The 26,341-nt window shown below is 43.6% G+C and overlaps 1 protein-coding gene across 1 annotated transcript in view; it reads right to left on the minus strand.

Annotated features, from left to right (window-relative positions):
* large1 (LARGE xylosyl- and glucuronyltransferase 1) overlaps positions 1 to 26,341 on the minus strand; it is a 203,605-nt gene that overhangs the window by 93,152 nt on the left and 84,112 nt on the right. The window contains exon 3 of the mRNA XM_070992582.1: positions 1,985 to 2,283. Within this exon, the coding sequence (XP_070848683.1) occupies positions 1,985 to 2,283 (299 nt within the window). The remainder of the gene's footprint in view (positions 1 to 1,984; positions 2,284 to 26,341) is intronic.

A 26,341-nucleotide genomic window follows, 5' to 3' on the forward strand; every position in this document is an offset into this window, starting at 1 on the left:
TTTCTCTTAAACAGTTCCTGGCCGTATCCAACAACTGTGTGTGATTGACAGTTGATGTGGGAGGAAAGTAGAAGGTGGTGATAAGCAAACATCTCAGGGCATATCCTTTCAGCAAAGCAATGCACACAAATCACACACCTGCCAATAGGAAAGTACTTGGTGTGTGTCTCTTGTGTTTGAGGAAAACCAGTTCTGAACCTCCTGTTATTTTTGGTATATTCTTAGTCTGAGCTATACAGACTAAATGCAAAAAAGCATAAAACAAATAGATTTGTTAAATTACTGTAAGTGTGTATCAAATATTAACAACAGCAACAACAACAACAAATACCTACAGTACAGTACAGTTTTTTTTTTGTCTTGCAAAACTAAGTGAATGCTACCAAGAATAATGGGTTTTCCATTTTCCCCTTTCTTCCACCATTGCGTGGAATGCATCATTAGCCACCTGATTTTTATCAACATTTGTCACTAGCAGAACTGCAACACGGGTATTGCAGCCAACAAAGGCACCAATTTAAAAACTATCAATTGTAAATATCCATTAGATCTTTCTTTGATATTTCCTGACTCACCATTAGCATATCAAACTTATACATAGAGCCTGAAGAATAAATTTGCTGGCCTGTAAATCTTGCTGATACAAGCCTGCGGCAGCTGTGCCACTATTGGCATATTTGTCTGTTACAGCCATAGTGCTATGTGCTTCTTGTTGATGTTCAGCAACTGTTTCCATTTGTCAATAGATTCCTTATTTGAGCTTCAAACCATTCCTTGCGTCCTTTTTCCCTGGGTTTATTTTTAATTTTACTATCACATCCTGAATATTTTCAGGGTTGTAAGGACGTAAGAGTGAGACTACAGCCATGCTAGCAGTTCTTTGAGGCCATACATCGGCACAGTAGTGGTTTGAGCAAAATGCTAATTTCATCATGCTAATATGCTAAGAATGACAATGCTAATATGCTGATGTTTAGTAGGTACAATGTTTACCATGTTTTGCAAATTCTCAATAAACACAAATTACAGCTGAGGCTGATGGGAGTGCTGTTATTTTATATAATATTGTTATATTTTTTAATGTATGTCGTCATAAATCAAAGTCAAGCATACATTTTGACTTGATGACTGTCCTTAAGGAAAAGTCAGAAGATTGCTACACTTCATCAAGGGGACATGAAGGTCGGAATAAAATTCTATGGCAATCCATTCAATAGTTGTCAGTTAGGACTGAAGTGGTGGACCAACCTATCACCACTGCCATCCCCAGATCCATGTTGCTAATGTGGCCAAAAACAACACCCAGTTTGTAAAGAAATGTGCGTACAATGAAATTATTTTCACGTAAATACTCAAGTGCTGTGTAAATCCACAAGCCAGCTTCATACTACTGAGCCAGAATCCTGACTACCTGAAAGCAGGCTGTTCCATTCATCCAGACAAACTCCCACTGAGCTAAAAGGTGACGTGCTGTGGTACTATGAGGTACCGTCACTGTGGGGATTACAGCATGGCTGTGTTAAAGTGCTCTCATTAGCCAGTCTTGTGATAGCGAGCCTGATGCCAATAGCAAACCAATGCCATCACTGCTGACAGTTAGGTTAATAGGCGGCTAAACCAAGGTACAATATTTTCTCACAATGTTCTCAGGGTACCCTGGTTCCTGGAAAACATCTGCGAGGTCATGTTGCATTATTGGACAAAAAAGGTTTCGAGTGGTGTGCTAGAAGCTGTGGGATGATGTCTTGTCAGATGACTTTTCAAATTACATACATGACATGCACCACGCACAAACAAAAATTAACAATGAGAATGATTAAATTTTTTTGTCATTATTTTTTTCCTATTAATTAATTATAATTTAATTATAATTTAATTATAAAATGAAAGGATGTTAATGAATACCTATCATAATTCCCATGGACAACATTAAAATCAATCAAATGAGTATTTTTATGACAATTGTACATTAAACATATCTCACCTCACACTTATCCACCACTGGTTGCTGCACACAATCTGAGCTGTTTCCCACTGTCGCAATTTTCTGGCCCTCATTGTCGCCAGTGCCCTCCTCTGAATGGGTTCGGCTTTGGTTGCCATGGTGACCACCATTAGGAAGGCGTGCAGATGGGCTCCTGGGAGGCCGGCTGAGCTCCCGGCGCAGTGCCCGGTTCTCTTCCTCCACTGCCCGGACCCGTAGCTCTAAGGCCTGCTGCTCACTAGCTCCGCCCACTGGCGCTGATGACTGGGCTTCCAATGGAGACAGGGGGAGGGGCTTCACTGTGGCGGTAAGGACAGGAAGACATAACGATTGATATTAAAACTAAAAAAATGTGTGAATGATATGGACTGAATATGGAAGACTTTGTCATGGTAAGGGTCATTTTATATTACAATATCAAAATGATGTATCAGAGTGACATATCACTGTGTAGGGTTTTTTGTTTGTTCGTTTGTTTTACACAAATCCATCTAAGAATCCTTTGAATCTGATATGGTCACAAATGATCTATCCCAACAAAGCAAAATTATTAGAAACATTGAGCTGATGAGCCCAAATCAATTCAGCACAATTTTTGAGGAGACCTCAATGAGATTGTGTGTAAAATTTTGTGCTTATGTGTGTACACACACACACACACACACACACACACACACACACACACACACACACACACACACACACACACGTATATATATTCCTATTGTGTGGATTTATTTAACTGTTAAATTTGATTTTCTGTCAACTGACTGACTGTTCATGACTGATCAGTGCAAGCCTCGACATGATTTTATCAGTTTGTCTGTCATCTCTATCTATCTATCTATCTATCTATCTATCTATCTATCTATCTATCTATCTATCTATCTATCTATCTATCTATCTATCTATTTTCTGTTTAATTAAATATGTAAAACATTTTTCCAAAGGTCTGGTCACGAATGGAAATGATGTGTTACACTTGCTCTGCTACACACAGTAGTTTTTCTTGTTCTTCCCTTAAATGAACCTGATGCAGTATTTCATCGTGCTGTGCACTTCATTACAAGAGTAACATGCACATATCATAATACTATGTGAAAAAGGTCACTCCTCTCTCTAAACAAGAAACTCTCAATCCCACTCCTCCTCGTCCTCCTCCTCCGACATTGCACCTTAAAAAAGGAATGAATAACAGAGGGTGTCAAAACTGGAATGTCTCCAATATAAATAAAAAGCTAACTTTCAATTTTTAAATCTATATAGTGATGTCTGTGATCCTGTATGTGCTTTTGTTATGTCTGGCAAGTGTTCTTTGTGTGTTATTAACTTGTGTTTGTCTTGTTATGTTCATCGTTTGTATGTGTACTTTGCTATGACTGGTTATGTTTGTTTTTCTTTCTCTATGCTAGACTTAGGTCTCGTCTGCAAAAGAGATCTTGACCTCTGAAGAAACAAAGGTTATAAATAACTCACTTTGTGGCAGACTCAGTTTGAAAGTCATCCTGCACTTGATTAACATGCATTCCCAGCCACAGTTCACAAGCTGATGCAAAATATTGTTCTTTATATCACAGTATGAAACTGCTTAGTAGTCGTAGTAATCTTCATTGGACAATGCATTTGAATCGTTTATCCTCTGGTTCCCAAGCCAAGTTCCCATGTACTGAGTTACTGCCATCATCAAAATTCCTCTCCGACGATCAAATGTTTTTAATAGTTCACTTAAGTGATTTGTGGTGAATTTCCCTTTAATAGAGAAACACAATGAGAATCTCAATGAGTATATGAGGTTTTACATGTAGGAGCTACATCAAAGAGCTGATGCATCTCAAAACCGAGAGTACACAGATATCTTTCAATCAATACTGTCAGTACTATCAGCAGGGCAGTCTGCACTCTGTGTATCTAATCCATGTCAGTAGTAATTTCCTCTGCTCCTCTACAACTGCTTCAAATATGAACAGGCAGCCGCGAATCCTCTCTCTCTTTCTCCAGTACACCTTAGAAACCTCAGTTCCTTCAGTGGCCTTGGTTGATGATAATTAAAGAATACAATAGGTTCTCCAATCAGAATCTAACTGGAGAAAACAGCCTTGGAGAAAGCATACATATTGTAGTATGGTATTATTGCAGTTATTGCTCAAATCACAGGTATTGATCACTATTGGGAAATAGATGGTTGTCAAACCAATTGCTTTAAAAACAACTGGGAGACTCTTGGTTCCCTTTTTACATTCATAAAATTCTTGTACTGAAGGGTACTGAAGGGAAAAAATGGCAATAAACTCCAGCACATGTAAAAGTTTTTCATTTTATTTATTGTATTGGTTTAAGACCAGGCTGCACGGTGGCACAGCAGGTAGTGCGCGTGCCTCACAGCAAGAAGGTCGCCGGTTCGGTTCGGGCCTTTCTGTGTGAAGTTTGCATGTTCTTCCTGTGCATGCGTGGGTTCTCTCCGGGCGCTCCGGCTTCCTCCCCTAGGTTAATTGGTGACTCCTTAGGTGTGAGTGTGAGCATGAATGGTTGTCTGTCTTGAGTGTTGCTCTGCAATCGACTGGTGACCGGACCAGGGTGTACCCTGCCTCTCGCCCGTTGACAACCGGCTCCAGCCCCCCCGCAACCCCGAAAGTGATAAGCGTTATAGAAAATGGATGGATGGATGGTTTAAGACCTCTAAATACAACATGGAGCAAATTGAAGTCATGTCACAGAACTTCTCATTGGTCATGGCTTGGCTGTCCAATCAGGTATTGGTCTTTGAGGTCCAAAAAAGATGTCTCTGAAGGTTTTTACTGAAAAACATCTGTTACATGTTTGATGAAGCCTGAATGGTTTGTGAACTATTTTGTGTATCTTGATATATATGTATACACACACACACACACACACACACACACACACACACACACACACACACACACACACACACACATCAACATTCTTTAGTAAGTTTTCAGAAAGCGAGGCTGTGTGCAGTGTTTCGGAAGCTACTTCTGCTCCATCTCCACATACCATTCAACATGTTACCTGTTACACGGTTCCAACATGATGTCTGTTTTAAATTAATTTAATTCAAATTTTGCAAAGCCTACTGCTAATTCATCTCTGCTTGTCCTGTAGGTCAGGTATTGGTATTGAGTTTTAAGCTTTATATTTTGATCCTGATGAAACAGGATGTGAGACCTCCCAGATTGGGACTGATACCTTTATCATGGGATCAAAATCTATAAATGAATTTTGTGTAATATTTAATGTTATAGTCCCACAGCTAATGCAGTGGGCCTTTTTTTGCTGTGAAATGGAGAAATGAACATCCTAAATTTGGGGTCTGTGTGTAGGTGTGGAGCTATAATAGTACTGAAGTGGAGAGGAGATTGATACAAAGGCAGACCATGTCACTTCTTTCTGTTTCTTAACCACAGTTCTATTTACCTGCATAGCATTCCAGGAAATGGAAACAGTGTTTTTAAGGCACAAAATGAAGGATGATGGCAAACATAATTTTGTCCAAGCTGTAATTAATTTGCAGAGTGGATTTGCTGGGCCTAATCCTACTGAACTGGACTCAATGACCCTTTGTTTATGCTTCTCAGAGAATGCATATGGCATTTTCAGGGTAGCAGATGCACCTGGTCTTTTATGCAGCCAAGCCAATTCATTTGGCTTTTAGGCATTTATCATGAAAGTCATCATCTACATGCAAACAAAAGCCTCAGTAAAACACATGAATCAAATTTTCACAGTGGTGGAGGAAGAGGCTCTGTAATGCACATCTTACGCTTACACTTAATTGGTGTTTTGGTTTAACAATGACCTGGTTAATAATATAGCCTAATAAAATCCACACTCTACAACATCTTTTCCATAGAAGCTATATGTTTATAGGGGTCACTCCAGCTCAGGCTTTGCAGCCAGTAGACAGAGTCCTATCTCATCCATTCATTTTGGTTCTGGGGCCAGAAGCCTACTAGGATCTACAATATGAAATGTGGAAGGAGATTATGTGGAGTTTTTTATTATTATTTTTTATTTGACTTATTTTCATAGAAAGAAAACAGCTGACAACTTTTGATTATTGGATGGGCTATGATTTTAAGGTTAGTCTGGCACAGATGCTGTATGGTAGCAACACGTGTGTCCTCTTTTTGGCATGATGACAGTGTCTCTGCTTCTGGTCCAGCATTGTGTGGGTCTATATTTCAACAGGAATGATGGTCTGCTGTTGATGTTGTTTGTGTTTGTGAGTAACACAATTAGTGAAATGAAACAAAAAAAGAAAGAATTTCAAAGCCAGCCAACTTTCACACCTTAATAGAACTGACAAACACTGTGTAAACTCTACTTTTTAGTTTCAGAAGTTACTAAAAGTGTTGGATGCATAAAGACGTGTAGGATAAGTGAGAAGGAATTTGGTGATCTGAGAAGCACTTTGTAGAAGCATACAGATGTCTTTAGTCTTAATTCAAATTGAAATTCAAATGAATAACAGTAACACATCATCACTATACCCCATAGACACAAAATGTAAGATTAAAGCAGTGGTTCTCAACCTGGGGTCCGCACCCCCCACTGGTGTGCGGCAAAAATCACATGGGTTGAACACAATTTTATCTGCGCTGACGTTGTGAGGTTACCAAAATTATATTTGTGCACATTAAATTTATAAAATTCCAATAACACACCCAATTGGATAAGAACAACAACCTACAACTGCTTTTTATTTTTGCAAATGAAAGTTTGTAATTAATCACTGTTAGTGCCTGTATGCAGGTAGGAGTTGGGTTTGGGGTGCCTGGCTTGTCTTGAACACAGGCAAGGAGGGTTATGCATGCCCCCTTCACAAGCTGAAAAAAGCTCAAAACATTGGCAAGGCAAGGCAAATTTATTTGTATAGCACAATTCAAAGTGCTTTACAGAAGCATAAAAATACATTCAAATCATACATTTCAAAGAAAGAAAGAAAGAAATTAGGAGAGAATAGAAAAATAAATGTAAAATAAAATACATTTAAAGGAAAATTAAAATTAAAATTAGTTTTGCCTCGGGCAAACACTTTCTCCTTCTGGACAGGCAGGTGTGAGATCACAAAAATGCCTTTTTGTCTGCTGCTGCCGGTGAAAAGATGAACGGAACAGGTAATGTTTGGATTTTCCTTTAAGGCTTATGTAGAGAACATCATGTGACTAACTCACAGAGTAACGTGCAGAGGGTTGAGGTTACAATTGTTACGATCCCGGCTTCCTGTCTCTCCCTGTGTGTCTCCTCTCCCTTTTTCCCTGTGTGTGTGTCTGTCTGTCTACCCCTGGATCCAGGGCTGGGCAGCCCCTCACCTGCTGCCAGCTCCTCCCACTGCTACTCACCTGCAGTCACTCTCCCTGATCAGGGAGAGTATTTAAGGCATGGACCTGCTCCTCTCCTTTGCCGGATTATTCCTCATCCCCATGTCGAGTTCTGGTTGTTGGTCCGTAAGTACGAGTCTCTTTGTCTTCCTCTCTTCGTCATTAAAAGTTATTATTTTGTCCGTCGTTTTGTCCAGCCGGTTACGTGCTGTGTTTTTCTTTGTTTCACTGCCTGTCTGCCGCTTCCACGCGTGCCTCGATCCATACCCGCTTCGTCGGTGCTCCCTTTGTTCATCCACTCCATTTGAGTGCGTCTTTTGTTTGCTTCGTCTCCCACTCCGTTTGAGTGTGCCTTTTGTTTGTTTATTACTCCGCTCGTTGAGCGCGTTTTCTGTTCTTCGTTTTGTTAATAAATTTATTACTTGGTTTCATACAATCCCAGCCTCTGGTTTCTGCATCTCTGGGTCCAATTACTCGGCAGCTGTACAGCCTTAACAACTATGGGGCTAAGTTGAGGCAGGAAATGGGTTTAAAGACAGTTTGGGTAACAATTTTAATATTCACCCGCATTTTCAAAGTTTGACAAATGTGGAGGTTTGTTTTCAACTTGTCTGACTGCTTGTGTCTACTGATCAATCAGGCTAAATTACTTTTCAGTTTTCACTGACAAGACTCAAGTACAACCTTGATTCCCAAAAAGTTGCAATGCTATGTAAAACATTAATAAGATGTATGATGTAATACTTAACAGTACACAGACAATGTAATTAATGTTTTACCTTATCAACTTCATTGATTTTTATAAATATATGCTCATTCTGAATCTGATGTCAGCAACAACAAACATGTGAATTGATGATACTAAAACAAGTAATAGTATCATGTATGAAAAGGGGATCCCTGAAAGGCTCAGTCATTCACAAGCAAGGATGGGATGAGGTTTGCTACTTTGTGAAACATATGATTGTTTGTAGTTTTTTGTTTGGTTTTTTTTCATTTACCATAGTGGTACAATTCACATTGCTTGCAAGTATTTGGCTCACCTGTTTTAGCCTATATTTCAAGCATGCTGTTTTACTGATGTGCAAAAAAAAAAAAGTACTTTATGTCCAACCATTCCAGTAGTTTTTGATCTGCTGATCAATTACAGTGCATTTGTGTTCAGTTATTTCTGTACTTTTTTACAATACAGCACCACCTGCATGTTGGTTCGATCAGCAATTGTTCAAGTGCCCCTATGCTTTTATCTTGTTCCTATAGTTGCATGTTTCAGTTGGACAGAAGGAGGCTTTTTTCTCATTCATCTGCTGAAAGTCGAAAGTGTCTGTCCTCACTGAAATTCCAATTTTAAGAGGTAGGCCAACGAGCATGATTTATGACATCACAAATAGTTTCAAAGTCAAAAGTAGGAGATGTCTCCTGTAGGTAAACGTTTGAAATGACACATATAATCATAATCATAGCGTCAAGATTTTTTAATGAGGAAGATCAAGTATATGCACTTTCAAGGATTTCAAGAAGTAACACAAAGTTGTGGAAAAACCATAAATTCATTATTATTACAGTGTTTCATATACATCTTCAAACATATCTAGAGGGGATCTTTAAGATACAACCCAAGGATATAAGACTGAAACACCAGCAAAGCCTTTGTTATTAAAATAATTCTGAGTGGACACTTTCAGCCTCAGACATATTGTGACCTGTGCTTTTGAAGGACTTTGACCGATCAAGAAAGAAAGCAGCACAAAGTTTATTTTTTATCTAAGACGGTAAAAAATGTCTCACTGAAAACCAGAGTATTGAAATGTGTTGCCTGAATCCAGACGTGTAGTGATTTAAAACATGTATAGAGTATATGTATATAGAGTACATGTATAATTAAATGTGTTCTAAAATCATGGCAGGAAAGAAGGAAAACTGATCAGTAAGAGTTTGCAGATGGTGTCTGTCTATTTATTGTAAAAGGCACAGGGCAAGTTTCCCATACATTTATTTATTTGTGATGGCCTGCCACAATATCAGCACCGAACTTCAAGATGGTGCTGCAGACGGCCTGTGTGTGTTGGTGCGCGCTGATTTGTTTTGTTTTGTGTGTTAAATCTGGTTTTTGCAACGGTACCCGGAGCTCTTTCACCAGAGATGGGCTCATGAACATCAGGGGAGCAACACCAGAGGATTTATTTCCTAATTTTCTGCTACCAACAGTGGAAATTTTGGACATCCTTGTCAAAGGTGCGCTCAACTTTGCTTACGCACTGAAACGCCAGAGGAGAGGAAAATGGGCCAGCGTGCTGGTGCGTCTCCGCCAGTGCGGACTACGCACAGCGTTACCGGGAATATTTCTCTCGAACGTGCGTTCACTGCCCAACAAAATGGAGGAACTGCAACTGCTGTTGGGTAGAAACAGGGACTTCTCTTCATCTGCAGTTCTGTGCTTCATCGAGACCTGGCTCTGTGGATTAAAACTGGACTCTGTGCTGCAGTTGGCTGACTTCCAAGTCCACCGCGCGGACAGAGACACAGTACTTTCGGGTAAAACTAAAGGTGGAGGAATCTGTTTCTACAGTGGTTGGTGCAACGACGTGACAGTGATCCAGCAGCACTGTTCTCCTGACCTGGAATCTTTCATCATAAACTGCAAGCCCTTTTATTCACCCTGTGAGTTCTTTTCATTCATTCTGGTCGGTGGTTACATCCCACCTCAGGCCAATGTGCAGGACGCACAGCGCGTGCTTGCAGACCAGATACTGTGTGTGGAGCGGACCAACCCGGACACTTTAGTTATTGTCCTTGGCGGCTTTAAGGAAACCTCACCCACGAACTCCCTAAATACAGACAGTTTATTAAATGCCTGACCAGAGAGGAGAATATTCTGGATCACTGTTACACCACTGTCAGGGATGCTTATCACGATGTCCCCCGCGCTGCTCTGGGCACTGCACTCTGACCATGTCATGGTCCACCTGATTCCTCCGTACAGGCAGAAACTAAAGCTCTGCAAACCTGTAGTGAGGACATCAAGGAAGTGGACCAGCAAGGCTGTGGAGGATCTCCAGGCGTGTTTTGACTCTACTGACTGGGATGTGTTCAGGACTGCTACCAACAGTCTGGATGAGTACATGGAGGCTGTGATGTCCTACATCAGCTTCGGTGAGGACTGCTGTGTTCCATCATGCACCAGGGTGAGTTACAACAATGAGTAAGTAGTACAGTCGAAGTACAAGTTTAGCAAGGGGGTGAAAGGTGAAAGAGGCTAAACGAGTGTACTCTGAGAAGTTCCAACACCACTTCTCAGCTAACGACTGATGCTCCTGTTTGTGGCTTTCAGCTCTGCCTTTAACACCATCATCCCAACTCTGCTTCAGAAGAAGCTCTCCCAGCTGAGCGTGCCTGACTTCCTGTCTGACAGGAAACAGTGCGTGAAGCTGGGGAAACATGTCTCTGATGCAAAGACCATCAGCACCGGATCCCCTCAGGGCTGCGTTCTTTCTCCTCTGCTCTTCTCCCTGTACATGAACAACTGCACCTCCAGTCACCAGTCTGTCAAGCTCCTGAAGTTTGCAGACGACACCACCCTCATTGGACTCATGTCTGATGGCGACGAGTATGCCTACAGGTGGGAGGTTGACCATCTGGTGACCTGGTGCAACACCCCCATCACCCTCTATGACCCCACTATTGACACTGTGGAGTCTTTCCGCTTTCCGGGAACTATCATCTCCCAGGACCTCAAGTGGGAGCCAAACATCAGCTCCCTCATCAAGAAAGCACAGCAGAGATCACTTCCTACGGCAGCTGAAGAAATTCAATCTGCCAAAGACAGTAATGGTGCACTTCTACACAGCCATCATTGAGTCCATCCTCAGCTCCTCCATCACCATCTGGTACGCTGCTGCTACCGCCAAGGACAAGGGCAGACTGCAGCGTGTCATTAGGTCTACAGAGAAGGTGATCGGCTGCAATCTCCCGTCTCTCAAGGACCTGTATGCCTCCAGGACCCTGAGGCATGCAGGAAAGATTGTGGCTGATCCCTCCCACCCCGGACACAAACTCTTTGAGACATTCCCCTCTGGCAGGAGGCTTCGGTCCATCAGGACCAAAACCTCACGCCATAAGAACAGTTTTTTTCCCATCTGCTGTCAGCCTTATTAACAAGGCCCAGAACCCCCCCGACACTCTTCATACTCCACCTCTGCCTCTCCTGTCACATTGACATTGCCATAACCCTATGCGTTACATTAACGCTCTGCCTGGACTTCCTTTTGAAAAAAAAAAAAAAACACCAGACTGTGCTTCTGTAAAAAAAAAACAAACAAACAGATGTGTATACATATTTGTTAAATTGTTATTGTATTGTTAAATGTTTTACTTGATTCTGAACTCCACATATTGATTTTCTATTTTTGGAGCTGTGTGCTACGCTCTCTCTCACATTTTGTTTTTCTCACAAACAGGCTTTGAGAGAACAATGCCATCCATGATGGATGAACTAGTAGGCAATCTCCCTTTGAGCTATCCCTCCCGTCTACTGACAATTACCCAGAGAGAGAGAGAGAGAGAGAGAGAGAGAGAGAGAGAGAGAGAGAGAGAGAGAGAGAGAGAGAGAGAGAGAGAGAGAGAGAGAGAGAGAGAGAGAGAGAGAGAGAGAGAGAGAGAGAGAGAGAGAGAGAGAGAGAGAGAGAGAGAGAGAGAGAGAGAGAGAGAGAGAGAGAGAGAGAGAGACTTGTGAGTGCACCTGGTAGGTGTGATGTCATTCAGTGGTATGTATGGCTTTGATTGTCCTGATAGGATATGTTCTTAACAACAAGCTTCCTTCATATGCAGCTCACCCGCTGTTGTGAGAATGGAATTGTCCATGAAAGAAACTAAAATTAGTTGTTTTTTGGGCAACTTCATGAAACAAATTGCTGACACATATAGGGAGAGAAACAAAAAGAGGGGGATGTAAACTAGTCTGTGTGTAGTAGAGATCGACTGATGGATTTTTCAGGGCTGATACCGATTATTAATAATCAAGCGAAACTGATAGCCGACATTTAGAACCGATATTCATTTGCGGCAAAAATGAAAATTTTGATGTCAAAATGAGTAACACATCTGGGATTAGAATGAATACAGTATACTGTTTGTTTGTTTTGTGTACACTGAAAGAAAGACCTAAACTTTTTTAAAATAACACAAACACAAAATCTTAATTGAAATGCCTTTAAGTTTAATTATTTTTAAAACAAAAAGTGCAGGGGCCTTCCAGCAGCATTTCTTAAAACTCACTCAAATGAATAAATGAGTAAATAAATAAAATAGCTCCCTGAATTTTTGAAACATCAACAAAATAAACTGAACTGAACTGTTCTGAAATGTGGGTCTGACTTAGTACTTCAGCAGGTTTTCCTCCCTTGCCCATACTTGCTATAGTCTACCTACCGGTATGTCATTATGTCTCCTTTTTTTTTAAAGTAAGGAGCAGGTCATGTTCACTTGGTTACATGTTTTTTGTTTTTGTTTTTGTTTTTTTTTTTGGTGCGTGACACTATTTATCTTGCAAAGTCATATGCTGATGTGATTAGACAAGTAGGTCAGTGAAATGTCAACTCTGGGCTTGCATGTTATCACTGAAATTGATCATTAGGTTGTGGTATTTTTAAAACTTCATCATAGAGGGTTTTTATTGCAATTTCGACTGACTCTGTTGCCTTACTTCTGCTGGATCACTGGAGCAGTCGTCTGCTTCTCCTTGTCTGTGGCACTGCATGTAGAGGCTTCAGTGTTGATTGGCTGTCACTGATTCACTTGTGCCATGTAGCCAATCAGTGAGGGCTGTGGGCAGGACATTGTTACACAGCCAACTGACTTCAGGCAGAGAGACGGCTGCATCAGAGCCAAAGGAGCGCGTTTTAAAATACATTAATTAATTTTATTGGTTATCGGTGGAAACACGGCCAATGCCAATTATTGAAAAAATGCCGAATGTCAGCCAATATTATTGGCCAGGCCGATAATTGGTCGATCCCAAGTGTATAGTAAGAGACCTGTGTGTGTGTCTCATATTCATGAGATGGATGTGAATAAATTATTAGTTGGAATTTTTAGTTAATCTGGCTGGTCACCTCCCGAGTAAGCATATTTAGTCTAGACTAAGCATCCAGGCCACTTTTTCCTCATCAGATTCTGTACATCCCAGCCGAAACATATCTTGTCTATCTCAAATAAACAATTGGTTCTGCTTCATCACATTGGACTGTAGACTAGGATTAGGACGCTAGCGTGTTTGACTAATGCAGCAGGACAATGATCCTAGACCAGCCAGTACACTTTTAGGGCAAAATGTTCTTGACTGACTAAATCAAACTTTTGACCATAATCAGACTGACCCAACCAGTCATGAGGCCAAAAGCTCCCAAAACAAGCCAGGAAGTAAAGACGGAAAGATCTTTCTGCTGATGTTAATGGGTTGTAGACTTCAGTCATCAACTGTGAAGAATTTGCAGTGAAATATGTAATATTGCAATTCGAAACCATCATGACTTCACTTTATATTAACTTCTGAAATTTCTTTCTGAGCCCTATAACTGGTGAAACATGTATTACAAGGGCTTTGACTCTTGCATTCATCAACTGTGGCTGTAAACACTGGTTCCATTTCCTTCAGAATGTGGCCTCACATCGACATTTCCCTTTACTGTGGATCATAGTTCAGATTGCGACTAAAACATATATCGATACTGTAGTGATGTTGCAGCCCTGCAGTTATGTTGACAGTTAAGTGCTACAATAAAAAAATCTTTCATTTCTTATTACATGCTCAAATATTGGGTTAGAGTTATCCTTTCAGCTACTACAAAAATAACAACAGTAATAAATAAACTTATATGGGAGAGACGTAAAATTCTTAAAGCCATCTTGACTTTGTTGCCTTAGTTCAAAATTTATCAACCATATAAACAAACACTGTTCTGAGTTCTAACTTTCATTCTAAAAGTCTGTGGTCAGGACAAATAATGCCTCTTGTATTACATTTTTAGTGGTGAGTCTCCTATGTGTTCACAAAATCCTTTTCTATTCAGCTTACCTTACACTCTAGTTTCACAAATACTTATTCGATTTGATTCGATTCAATTCAATATTCCTTTATTCGTCCCGCAAGGAGATATTCCAATTCACAGTAGCACCAATAAAGTGGATAGAATAAAGGGTAATGCCATCCATAACTTCGCTCAACCAAACAGGATTAACTTTAGGGAGACATCCTTTTTCACACAATAGAAGATTACTCTATTTACTCTCCCTCATCTAACACTCCTATAATCATAGTAGCGCTGGACAGGGAAAACGTCTTCAACAGGGTTACCTGTTTTCTATTTTACAAAAATCTGGCTTTGATTCTAAATTAACTTCCTGAATCTAACCTTTGTATTCTTCCCGTCTGGCTTCAAAGTCATGATAGCTTTGAAGGCAGCACTCTCCAGAGCCTGATCCATAAACTCTCATTTTATGGGGATGACCAAATGTCATCCCCATATCTTCTCAATACTGCTACACTGTCAACTGTGGATGAGTTTGGTCGTTTATTACTAGACCTCCAGAAAAATTATTATTATTTTCTGTGAACTAGTGGCAGCACTTGCCCTTTCCACTGTGCCCTTTAAAATAGGATTAGAGAGACTTAAATACTTGAGGGGTTTTCAACACCTTTAAGGATTTGTTCACTACTACATTTGGGCCTGTAACATTAAAAAACTCCTTTATTGGGTCAGCTGCAATCTCCCCAACCCCTGCCCTCCGTGGGTCCACACTTAGATGTCCTCTTCTATCTGCTGTTTACATTCTGTGACCTGCTCTAAGCCTTCCATGATGGCCCACAAAATCTCAAACAACCCAGCTGCCATGAGTACCATTAAGATTTCCAATTCAGGAAACAACATGGAGCCTTGATTAAATCAATTTCAAACAATCACATATTCTCCCCATCCTGCTCTGTATCCATCTTCTGCAGGTGGTCAACCAATGGTCTAATAATGCTTAATGACCATTATGAGAATGGGGTCTCCTCATCCTTTGCATCTCTGTCATTTAAATATACTTTGCCTAATAGTCATCTCTTTTGTTTTTCCCAAAGAAGGGATTTTTGTCCAAAAGCAGGGTCCCCAATGCCCCAGTTGACCCCCAATTCCGAAAATGACCAGTTTGTCAGTCTTGACTTTGATCAAAAGTGGCTCATATTTTTTATCTACAGGAAAATCAACTTCCTGAGTATGTGGCATAGGTGTTGAAATCTCCAAGGGCCAGTGGAATGACATTCTTAGTATGGTGTACTCTTCATCTATATTCACCAGGCATGGCCTACTGCAGTGCAAAGTGCTCCATAGAGCCCAATTCACCTACTTTAAATTAGCAAAAATATTCTCCAATAGAAGCAATGCCAGTAATAGATGTCAGCAAACTCCGGGGGATGATATACAGTTTTGGACATGCCTGAGGCTGACATTTGGTCCAGTTTATTTGAAACTCTTGAACAGGCCCTCAGCCCAAATATAGATCCTAACTGACTGCTCTGTTTGGTCTTCCTCTAACTCAGATTATATTCACAATAGTGTGTCGTTGCCTTTACTGTCCTGTTGGCAGATGCTCTATCCTTCTTAAATGGAAGCATGCTTCTTCCCAACAGACCACAGGTGGATACAGGAAGTTTTACAATGCATCCATCTGGAGAACCTAACTGGTCTGTGAAATCCTTCCATAAGACCTGGAATCCTCTTCTCCTCTATATCAGTAATCTCACTATCACTAGTGATGCTGATGTTGTGGATGCTGATATGATCCTCCTGCTGTCTTCTATACTGCATGCCTCTCTGCCCATTTCACCTTTAGTTATTGTAATAACTATTTTTAATTTATTAATATCTTATCCTCTTTTATCAATTAGCTATTTGGTTGTTATTTACAATCATACACATTTCCAACATATGTTTACTTGGAAACCCTTTCATTCCACTTTTGCTGAATTGTAGTTTAAAGTTATTTTATTTTCTGTGGCTATGACCAACATGGATGCGAGGGAGAGTGGGTGATATTTCTTTGTTCCTTTTCTATCACAGACACCTGTTTATATCATTTTACTGTTTGCAGTAAATTCTATAAAAAGAGCTAAAAAAAATCTTCCTTTGCCTGTATGAGTTTTCTACAGGCTCTCCAACTTGGTCTCACAGTACATAAATATGCAGGTTAACTGATCACTCTAAATTGCACATAGGTGTGAATGTGAATCTTTGTCTGTCTCCAGGTTTCCAGGTTGTACCCTGTCTCTTGCCCATTGTCAGCTGGCTAAGGCTCCAGCCCCACTCTCACCACCATGACTCTCTGAAAGAAATGTGGCATAGCTAATGGATAATGGATGGTCAAAATGTTTTTGTACCTGCTTGATGCACTTTTGTGAGGGCCCTGCAAGTGCACCACACTTGGACCCAATCCCAAACAGTATAATGGAAAACCTACTTAAATCTGATGTCCGTAAACTAATTTTGAAAAAAGAGAGACCTGATCCAAAGGGGGCCTGAGTACAGTCAGACCTGATCCGAATGGGCAAGAGGATAATTAGACTGATCTAAAATGCAGCCAGCCCATGCAGACCGTAACAGAGGGAGAACACCAATACCAGCAGCAAAATGATGTATTGCTGCTTAACAAACAGCTGTGGTGGAAATAGCAGCAGTGGCATAGAATAATCATTTCCTAAAAAACAACAATAAAGTTACAGACACAAATTTGTTTATTATGCTTCATGGACTAATTCAGAGAAATAAATGAAAGTCTAATTTCCACCTCCTTGACGAAGAATTTAACATTCTATACAGAGAAGGACATTAGATGCACAGAAGATAACCATTTTCTAACCAATTAAATATCTGTGAAGGAAGCTCTAAAAACGAATTAACCGATATAAGATGTTTATATGCTGGTAAATGATTTTGGAAAATATTTTTTCTTGTTGTCATTATGTTGTACCATAAAATGTGTGTGGCAGAGACGATGTATAGTAGATACCAACTGCCAGTCTGTAGTAACTCCTACCATTGAAAACAAAAAAATCTACAGCCAATGTTTCTATTATAAGTTAGTATTATAAGCTATACTTATGGTGAGGCAGAGAGCTGTATGTCTTCTCTGTAACTTGATTTAGCTCTGCATCAACAGGCTCAGAGACCTGAAACTGTCAAGTTCGCTGTGGCTCAAATTACAGTGTTGTGGAGTGCGCTACCTTCAAAGATGGTCTTTAAATTATGAGAGAACTGGGACAAGTACATGGTCTGATGTAATTAAAAAGTGACTGAAATACAAACAAGAACATTCATGGGAAACCTCTTTTATTGTTACTATGACAAATACTCTTCATGTAGCATTATGAATGAATAAAACATCATCCAACCAATCTATTTTGTTTTTCATTTAATCTGTCCTAACTGCCTCTTACTCTTGAGTTCTTATCATAACCAACAGCTTGTCATAACCAACAGCTGTGATTGACAACAGAGGCCCCACCACCATCTAAGTCAGTGTACAGCCATGTGTGGTCTGTAACTCATGCTGATGACAAAGGAACATTAATTCCCACATCTGAGTACCAAAAGAATGTTCTCCATAAATGGAATCCCTGGAGTGGTCACCTCTTTTCTTATGAATATGAAAGATTGTTGTCCATTTAGAAAAGCAGGCTTGAAGGGAACTTCAATTAATTCGTCAGGAAGCTCAAAGTAATGAAGTAATGAACAGGCAAAGTAATTAATGGGGAAGAGACAATATCTGCATACAAGGCTTTGGGAAATATCAAAGACTCGTTTAACTTCACTGAGAATTTTAAAATAAATCCTGCATTTTTCAGACCCCATTACTGCCAATTTGAATGGAATATGGGGTTCATTAATCTAGTTTTCTGGGGCCAACTGTGATTTGTTTTTTTAAGATGCACAAGAATAATTCAAGCTGATACTCATATTCACACAATGGATTATTCATTCACAATTGCATTCCTTCTAACACTGTCTGCCCTGGAGTGGTCATTAACAGGCACTGCAATGTCTAAAAACCACACAGTATTAACATTTCAGTGGAATTGCAAATTGAAGTGTCAAAGCATTTGTTCATTGTAACCTAAGGAAAGTCAGAGAAAGTTGACAAGATCACCATTTGGAAGTATTCTGGGAGAACTGCCACCAGATAAATCCAAGATGGCAGCACCCTGTTTGGCTGTGGCTGCACGGGCTCGCGACAGGAACAATCAGCGGCCAGTTACATTCCGTGCCGACAGGAGCTGCGCACTCAGCAGTAAATCCCAGGGGGTCTCATGCTGTCAAGCTACTGCTCACCGGACATTGAGCTTATGTCAGTACTCTGCAGACCTTTCTATCTGCCCGGGGAATTTACTGTAGTTGCCGTGTATGTCCCCCCCCCAGTGCTAACACTAAGGAGGCTATGCGTGTTCTCTACCGGACTATCTGTGAGTTGCAATCCACTCACACCGAGGGCTTCTTCATTGTTGCTGGGGATTTTAACCAGGCCAACATGAAGACAGGTCTCCCACATTTCCACCAGCATGTGGACTGTGCAACCAGGGAAGTGAACACATGAGACAAGGCCTACACTAACATCAAAGATGCATTCAGAGCAGGTCCCTGCCCCCACCTCGGCTCTTCAGACCATTTGTCCGTTATGCTAATTCCTGCATACAAGCCTCTGCTGATCAGAGGAAAACCTACAGTGAGGCTGGTGAGAGTGTGGTCTGAGGGGGCTATGGAGGCACTTCAGGACTGTTTTGAGTGCACTGACTGGGATATGTTTAAGGAAGCTGCCACCTACAATGATCACATCAATATTGATGAGTATGCCATGTCTGTGTCGGCCTACATGAACAAATGCATGGATGATGTCAGCACCACGAAGAGCATCATCACCCGGGCCAACCAAAAACCCTGGATGACTGTGGATGTGCGAAATATGCTAAAGGCATGGAACTCAGCCTTCAAGTCAGGTGATGCGGAGGCACTGAGAACAGCGAGAGCCAACTTGAACCATGCCATCAGACTAGTAAAGCGTGCCCACAGCCAAAAAATCCAGGATTTTTTCCATGACGCCTCCAACACCAGGAAGATGTGGCAATGCATACGGACTATCACAATTTACAAGATAGCCCCTCCTGCGTGCGATGATGATGCTGACTTCCTCAACGATCTCAACAACATGTTTGGGAGGTTTGATGCACTAAACAGCACTCCTGCGGTGAAAGCTGTTCCCCAGCAGGATCAAGAGGCACTCTGTCTTGACACAGCTGATGTGCGGAGGTCTCTGAGGAGAGTCAATTCAAGGAAGGCTCCAGGCCCTGACAATATACCTAGGGGGGTGCTCAGAGAATGTGCAGATCAGCTGGCTCACGTTCTAACAGACATTTTTAACACCTCATTGCATCAAGCCAAAGTCCCATCATGCTTCAAGTCTGCCAACATCATCCCAAAAAACGCCTAAAAAACCTCAGATCACATCACTCAATGACTTCCGGCCTGTCGCACTTACTCCCATCATGATGAAGTGCTTTGCGAGGCTGGTAAAGGAGCATATCATCTCCAGACTCCCCCCCACGTTTGACCCCTTCCAGTTTGCCTACCGGCCTAACTGCTCCACTGAGGACGCCGTCTCCTCCGCTCTCCACTTGAGCCTCGCTCACCTGGAGCAAAAAAACGCTCAGGTGCGGATGCTGTTTCTGGACTTCATTTCAGCATTCAACACAATCATCCCATAGCATCTGGTAGACACACTTGGACCCCTGGGCTTCAGCACCCCCCTGTATAACTGGCTGCTTGACTTCCTCACTGAAAGACCTCAGTTGGTGCGGGTCGGACAGAACACCTCCTGTGTCATCACCCTCACCACAGGCTCCCCCAGGGGCTGTGTCCTGAGCCCTCTGCTGTTCATCCTGATGACACATGACTGCATCCCCGAGGCTGCCACCAACCACTTTGTGAAGTTCGCAGAAGACACAACAGTGGTGGGCCTCCACAGGGACGACAACGACCTGGCCTACAGAGAGGAGGTGGCGCAGCTGGTGGGCTGGTGCAAAGTCAGCAACCTGATCTTGAATGTGGATAAAACTAAAGAGATCATTCTTGACTTCAGGAAGAACCAGACCAGGCAAGTTCCACTTCTCCCCAACAACACAGCTGTGGAGGTGGTCAGCAGCACCAAGTTCCCGGGGGTGCAAATCACGGACGACCTCAACTGGTCAGTGAACACAGTGTCACTGGTGAAAAGGGCACAGCAATGCCTGTACTTTTGGCGTAGGATGAGGAAAGCCCACCTGCCCCCGCCCATCCTCATTACATTCTACAGAAGCACCATAGAGAGCATCTTCACTAGCTGCATCTCTGTGTGGTGTGGAGGCTGCAGTGCTGCTGAATGGAAGAACGTGAGGACAGTGGAGAGGACAGCAGAGAAAATCATTGGGACTTCTCTACCCTACATTCAGGACATTGCACCTAAATGTCCCCACCATGGTCTGTTGTCCCTGCTGGCCTCTGGAAAGAGGTTCTGCAACAGCTTTTTCTCTCAGGCCATCAGACTGCTGAATCTCTAAATGAGCATCTTTTGCACCACTGTTGTCACCTCAGATTATTCTTGTCAAATGCACTTAAAAATTACTTAATTGTATTTTGTGCTGCTTGTTTTTTCACTGTTTTTTCACTTACCGCACATCCCTGCTACTATTTTTTAACTCAACCTGTATTCTACTGTTTATTGTACACACTGTGTACACAAAATTATTCTGCTGTTTAATTCAACATTCTTAACGATAATTTTAAATATTTTCTCCACATACTCTTCCTTTATATATATACATATACTGTACAAATTGCTAACTATCCGAAAAATAAAAAATAAGTATTTGACCCCCTACCAAACAGCAAGTATTCTGGCTCCCACAAGCCAATTAGTCTTTCTATTGTAAGTCTTATTTTACGTCAAATACACCTGCCTCACCTTGTTACCTGTATAAAAGACACCTGTCCACACCCAAACAACCAGATTCCAACATCTCCACCATGGGCAAGACCAAAGAGGACATCAGGGACAAGATTGTTGACCTGCACAAGGCTGGGATGGGCTACAAGAGAATCGGAAACCAACTTGGAGAGAAAAGATCAACTGTTGGTGCAGTTATCAGGAAATGGAAGAAGCACCACACCACTGCCAACCTCCCTTGGTCTGGGCCTCCACACAAGATCTTGCCTCATGGTGAGTCCCTGATCATGTGAACGGTGAGGAATCATCCCAGAACCACAAGGGGGGAACTGGTTAATGAACCGAAGGCAGCTGGGACCACAGTTACAAAAGAAACGGTTGGTAACACACTACGCCGTCATGGATTGAAATCCTGCAGCACACGCAAGGTCCCCCTGCTCAAGAAGGCACATGTACAGGCCTGCCTAAAGTTCGCCATTGACCACCTGGACAACTCAGAAGAGGCCTGGAAGAAGGTGATGTGGTCAGATGAGACCAAATAGAACTTTTTGGGTTCAACTCAACTCACTGTGTTTGGAGGGCAAAGTACACCCAAAGAACACCATCCCCACCATCAAGCATGGTGGTGGCAACATCATGCTTTGGGGGTGCTTTTCAGCCAAGGGGACGGGACAACTCCATCACATTGAGGGGAGAATGGACGGGGCCATTTACCGTGGAATTCTGGACCAACACCTCCTTCCCTCAGTGAGAGAGCTGAAGATGGGTTGAGGATGGGTGTTTCAGCACAACAATGACCTTAGCACAGCCAAAGCAACAAAAGAGTGGCTGAAGAAGAAGCACATCAAGGTTATGGAGTGGCCTACCCAGTCTCCAGACCTGAAACCAACTGAAAATTTTTGGAGGGAGTTTAAAATTCATGTTGCCAGGTGACAGCCTCAGAACCTGAATGATTTGGAGGCTGTCTGCAGGGAGGAGTGGGCCAACATCCCTGCTGAAATGTGCACAAACCTTGTCACCAACTATAAAAACCATTTGATATCTGTGCTGGCCAATAATGGCTTTTCTACAAAATATTAACATGTTGTTTGTCCAGGGGGTCAAATACTTATTTTTGACCAAAAATATGCAAATAAATTCCTAAAATGCATACAATGTCTTATTCCACTTTTTTTTTGTGATATTCTGTCTCTCACTGTTAAAATGAACCATCCATCCATCCATCCATTATCTTCCGCTTATCCGGGGCCGGGTTGCGGGGGGAGCAGTCTGAGCAGGGACGCCCAGACTTCCCTCTCCCCGGACACTTCCTCCAACTCTTCCGGGGGGATCCCGAGGCGTTCCCAGGCCAGCCGAGTGACGTAGTCACCCCAGCGTGTCCTGGGTCTTCCCTGGGGCCTCCTCCCGGTGGGACATGCCTGGAACACCTCCCTAGGGAGGCGTCCAGGGGGCATCCGATAGAGATGCCCGAGCCACCTCAGCTGACTCCTCTCGATGCGGAGGAGCAGCGACTCTACTCTGAGCTCCTCCCGGGTGACAGAGCTCCTCACCCTATCTCTAAGGGAGCGCTCCGCCACCCTGCGGAGGAAACTCATTTCAGCCGCTTGTATCCGGGACCTCGTTCTTTCGGTCATGACCCAAAGTTCATGACCATAGGTGAGGGTAGGAACGTAGATTGACCGGTAAATCGAGAGCTTCGCCTTTCGGCTCAGCTCCTTCTTTACCACGACAGACCGATACAGCGACCGCATTACTGCAGCCGCTGCACCGATCCGCCTGTCAATCTCACGTTCCATCCTTCCCTCACTCGTGAACAGGATCCCAAGATACTTAAACTCCTCCACTTGAGGCAGGAACTCTCCTCCAACCTGAAGGGAGCAAGCCACCTTTTTCCGGTCGAGAACCATGGCCTCGGACTTGGAGGTGCTAACTCTCATCCCAGCTGCTTCACACTCGGCTGCGAACCGCCCCAGCGCATGCTGAAGGTCCTGGCTCGAGGAAGCCAACAAGACAACATCATCCGCGAAAAGCAGAGACGAAATCTGCCGGCCCCCGAACCGAACCCCCTCCGGCCCCTGGCTGCGCCTAGAAATCCTGTCCATAAAAATGATGAACAGAACCGGTGACATAGGGCAGCCCTGCCGGAGTCCAACATGCACTGGGAACAGGTCCGACTTACTGCCGGCAATGCGGACCAAGCTCCTGCTCCGGTTGTACAGGGACTGTACAGCCCTCAACAGAGGGCCTCCAACCCCATACTCCTGGAGCACCTCCCACAGAATGACGCGAGGGACACGGTCGAATGCCTTCTCCAAGTCCACGAAGCACATGTGGACTGTTTGGGCAAACTCCCATGAACCCTCAAGCACCCTGTGGAGGGTATAGAGCTGGTCCAGTGTTCCACGGCCAGGACGAAAACCGCATTGTTCCTCTTGAATCCGGGGTTCGACTATCGGCCGGATTCTCCTCTCCAGTACCCTGGAATAGACTTTACCAGGGAGGCTGAGGAGTGTGATCCCCCGATAGTTGGAACACACCCTCCGGTCCCCCTTTTTAAAAAGAGGGACCACCACCCCAGTCTGCCAGTCCAGAGGCACTGTCCCTGTCTGCCACGCGATGCTGCAGAGGCGTGTCAACCAAGACAGTCCTACAACATCAAGAGACTTGAGGTACTCAGGGCGGATCTCATCCATCCCCGGCGCTTTGCCACCGAGGAGCTTGCGAACTGCCTCAGTGACTTCAGCCCCGGTGATGAATGAATCGACCTCCAAGTCCCCAGTCTCTGCTTCCTCTACGGAAGACATGACAGAGGGATTGAGGAGATCCTCGAAGTATTCCTTCCACCGCCCGACAATATCCCCAGTCGAGGTCAACAGCTCCCCACCTCCACTGTAAACAGTGTTGACAGAAAGCTGCTTCCCCCTCCTGAGGCGCCGAACGGTTTGCCAGAATTTCCTCGAGGCCAACCGGTAGTCCTCCTCCATGGCCTCCCCGAACTCCTCCCAGACCCGAGTTTTTGCTTCTACAACCGCCCGAGCTGCCGCACGCTTGGTCTGCCGGTACCCATCAGCTGCCTCAGAAGTCCTATGAGCCAACCAGGCCCGATAGGACTCCTTCTTCAGCTTGACGGCATCCCTTACTTCCGGTGTCCACCACCGGGTTCGGGGGTTGCCGCCACGACAGGCACCGCCGACTTTACGGCCACAGCTATGGACGGCTGCATCAACAATGGAAGTGGAGAACATGGTCCATTCGGACTCAATGTTTCCAACCTCCCTCGGGATCTGGTTGAAGCTCTCCCGGAGGTGGGAGTTGAAAACTTCCCTGACAGCGGGTTCCGCCAGACGTTCCCAACAGACCCTCACGGTACGTTTGGGTCTGCCAAGTCTGTCCCGCTTCTTCCCCTGCCAGCGAATCCAACTCACCACCAGGTGGTGATCAGTTGACAGCTCAGCCCCTCTCTTTACCCGAGTGTCCAAGACATACCGCCGAAGGTCAGATGATACGACTACAAAGTCGATCATTGACCTCCGGCCTAGGGTGTCCTGGTGCCATGTGCACTGATGGACACCCTTATGCTTGAACATGGTGTTCGTTATGGACAAACTGTGACTAGCACAGAAATCCAATAACAGAACACCACTCGGGTTCAGATCGGGGAGGCCGTTCCTCCCAATCACTCCCCTCCAGGTGTCACTGTCGCTGCCCACGTGAGCATTGAAGTCTCCCAGCAGAACAATGGAGTCCCCGGTTGGAGCACTTTCCAGTACCCCTCCCAGGGACTCCAAGAAGGCCGGGTACTCTACGCTACTGTTCGGCCCGTAGGCCGAAACAATAGTGTGAGACCTATCCCCAACCCGAAGGCGCAGGGAAGCGACCCTCTCGCTCAGCGGGGAGAACTCCAACACATGGCGGCTGAGCTGGGGGGCTATAAGCAAGCCCACACCAGCTCGCCGCCTCTCACCGCGGGCAACTCCAGAGTAGAAGAGAGTCCAGCCTCTCTCAAGGAGTTGGGTTCCCGAGCCCAGACTGTGCGTGGAGGTGAGCCCGACTATCTCTAGCCGGTACCGCTCAACCTCCCGCACTAGCTCAGGCTCTTTCCCCCACAGTGAGGTGACATTCCATGTCCCCATAGCCAGAGTCGTTGTCCAGGATTTGGGTCGTCGGGGCCCCCGCCCACGACTGCTACCCATTCCACATAGCACCGGCCCCTTCTGATCCTTCCTGCGGGTGGTGGGCCTACGGGAAGGCGGGCCCACGTCGCTCCTTCGGGCTGTGCCCGGCCGGGTCCCGTGGGCAAAGACCCGGCCACCAGGCGCTCGCCTGCGAGCCCCAACCCCAGGCCTGGCTCCAGGGCGGGGCCCCGGTGACGCCAATCCGGGCGACGTACGCTTCCTTGCTTTAATTTCTTTCATAGGGGCTTCTTGAACTGCTCTTAGTCTGACCCGTCACCTAGAACCTGTTTGCCTTGGGAGACCCTACCAGGGGCATTAAGCCCCGGACAACATAGCCTCTAGGATCATTCGGGTACTCAAACTCCTCCACCACGATAAGGTGGCAGTTCAAGGAGGAGTAAAATGAACCTATCATTAAAATTATAGACTCTTTGTAAGAGGGCAAACCTGCAAAATCAGCAAGGGGGCAAATACTTATTTCCCCCACTGTGATATGTATTATAATGTATAATAAATATTATATAATAGAATGATTAAGTTTATACAGTAACAAACTGAGCAGTTTCAGATGAAAAATAGATAAACAGTAGACCCTATGTGCAATGTTGCAGTTAAGCATGGGCTGGTATGAGAACAGTCTTTTATTTTTAAACAACATATAGAACATGATGGAACAACTGGATTCTTTCTAAATAAATAATCAAAAAAATAAATGCAGTCCTTAATGCAGTCCTTTAACTGAGGCTAAACCTGCAACATAAATTCATTATTTTTAGTGAAAAAAAACAAACAAAAAACAACAACAATACAAAATGCAAATAAAAAGAATCACT

The sequence above is a fragment of the Chaetodon trifascialis genome, chromosome 22, assembly GCF_039877785.1.
Source record: "Chaetodon trifascialis isolate fChaTrf1 chromosome 22, fChaTrf1.hap1, whole genome shotgun sequence".
In the NCBI taxonomy this organism is placed as follows: domain Eukaryota; kingdom Metazoa; phylum Chordata; class Actinopteri; order Chaetodontiformes; family Chaetodontidae; genus Chaetodon; species Chaetodon trifascialis.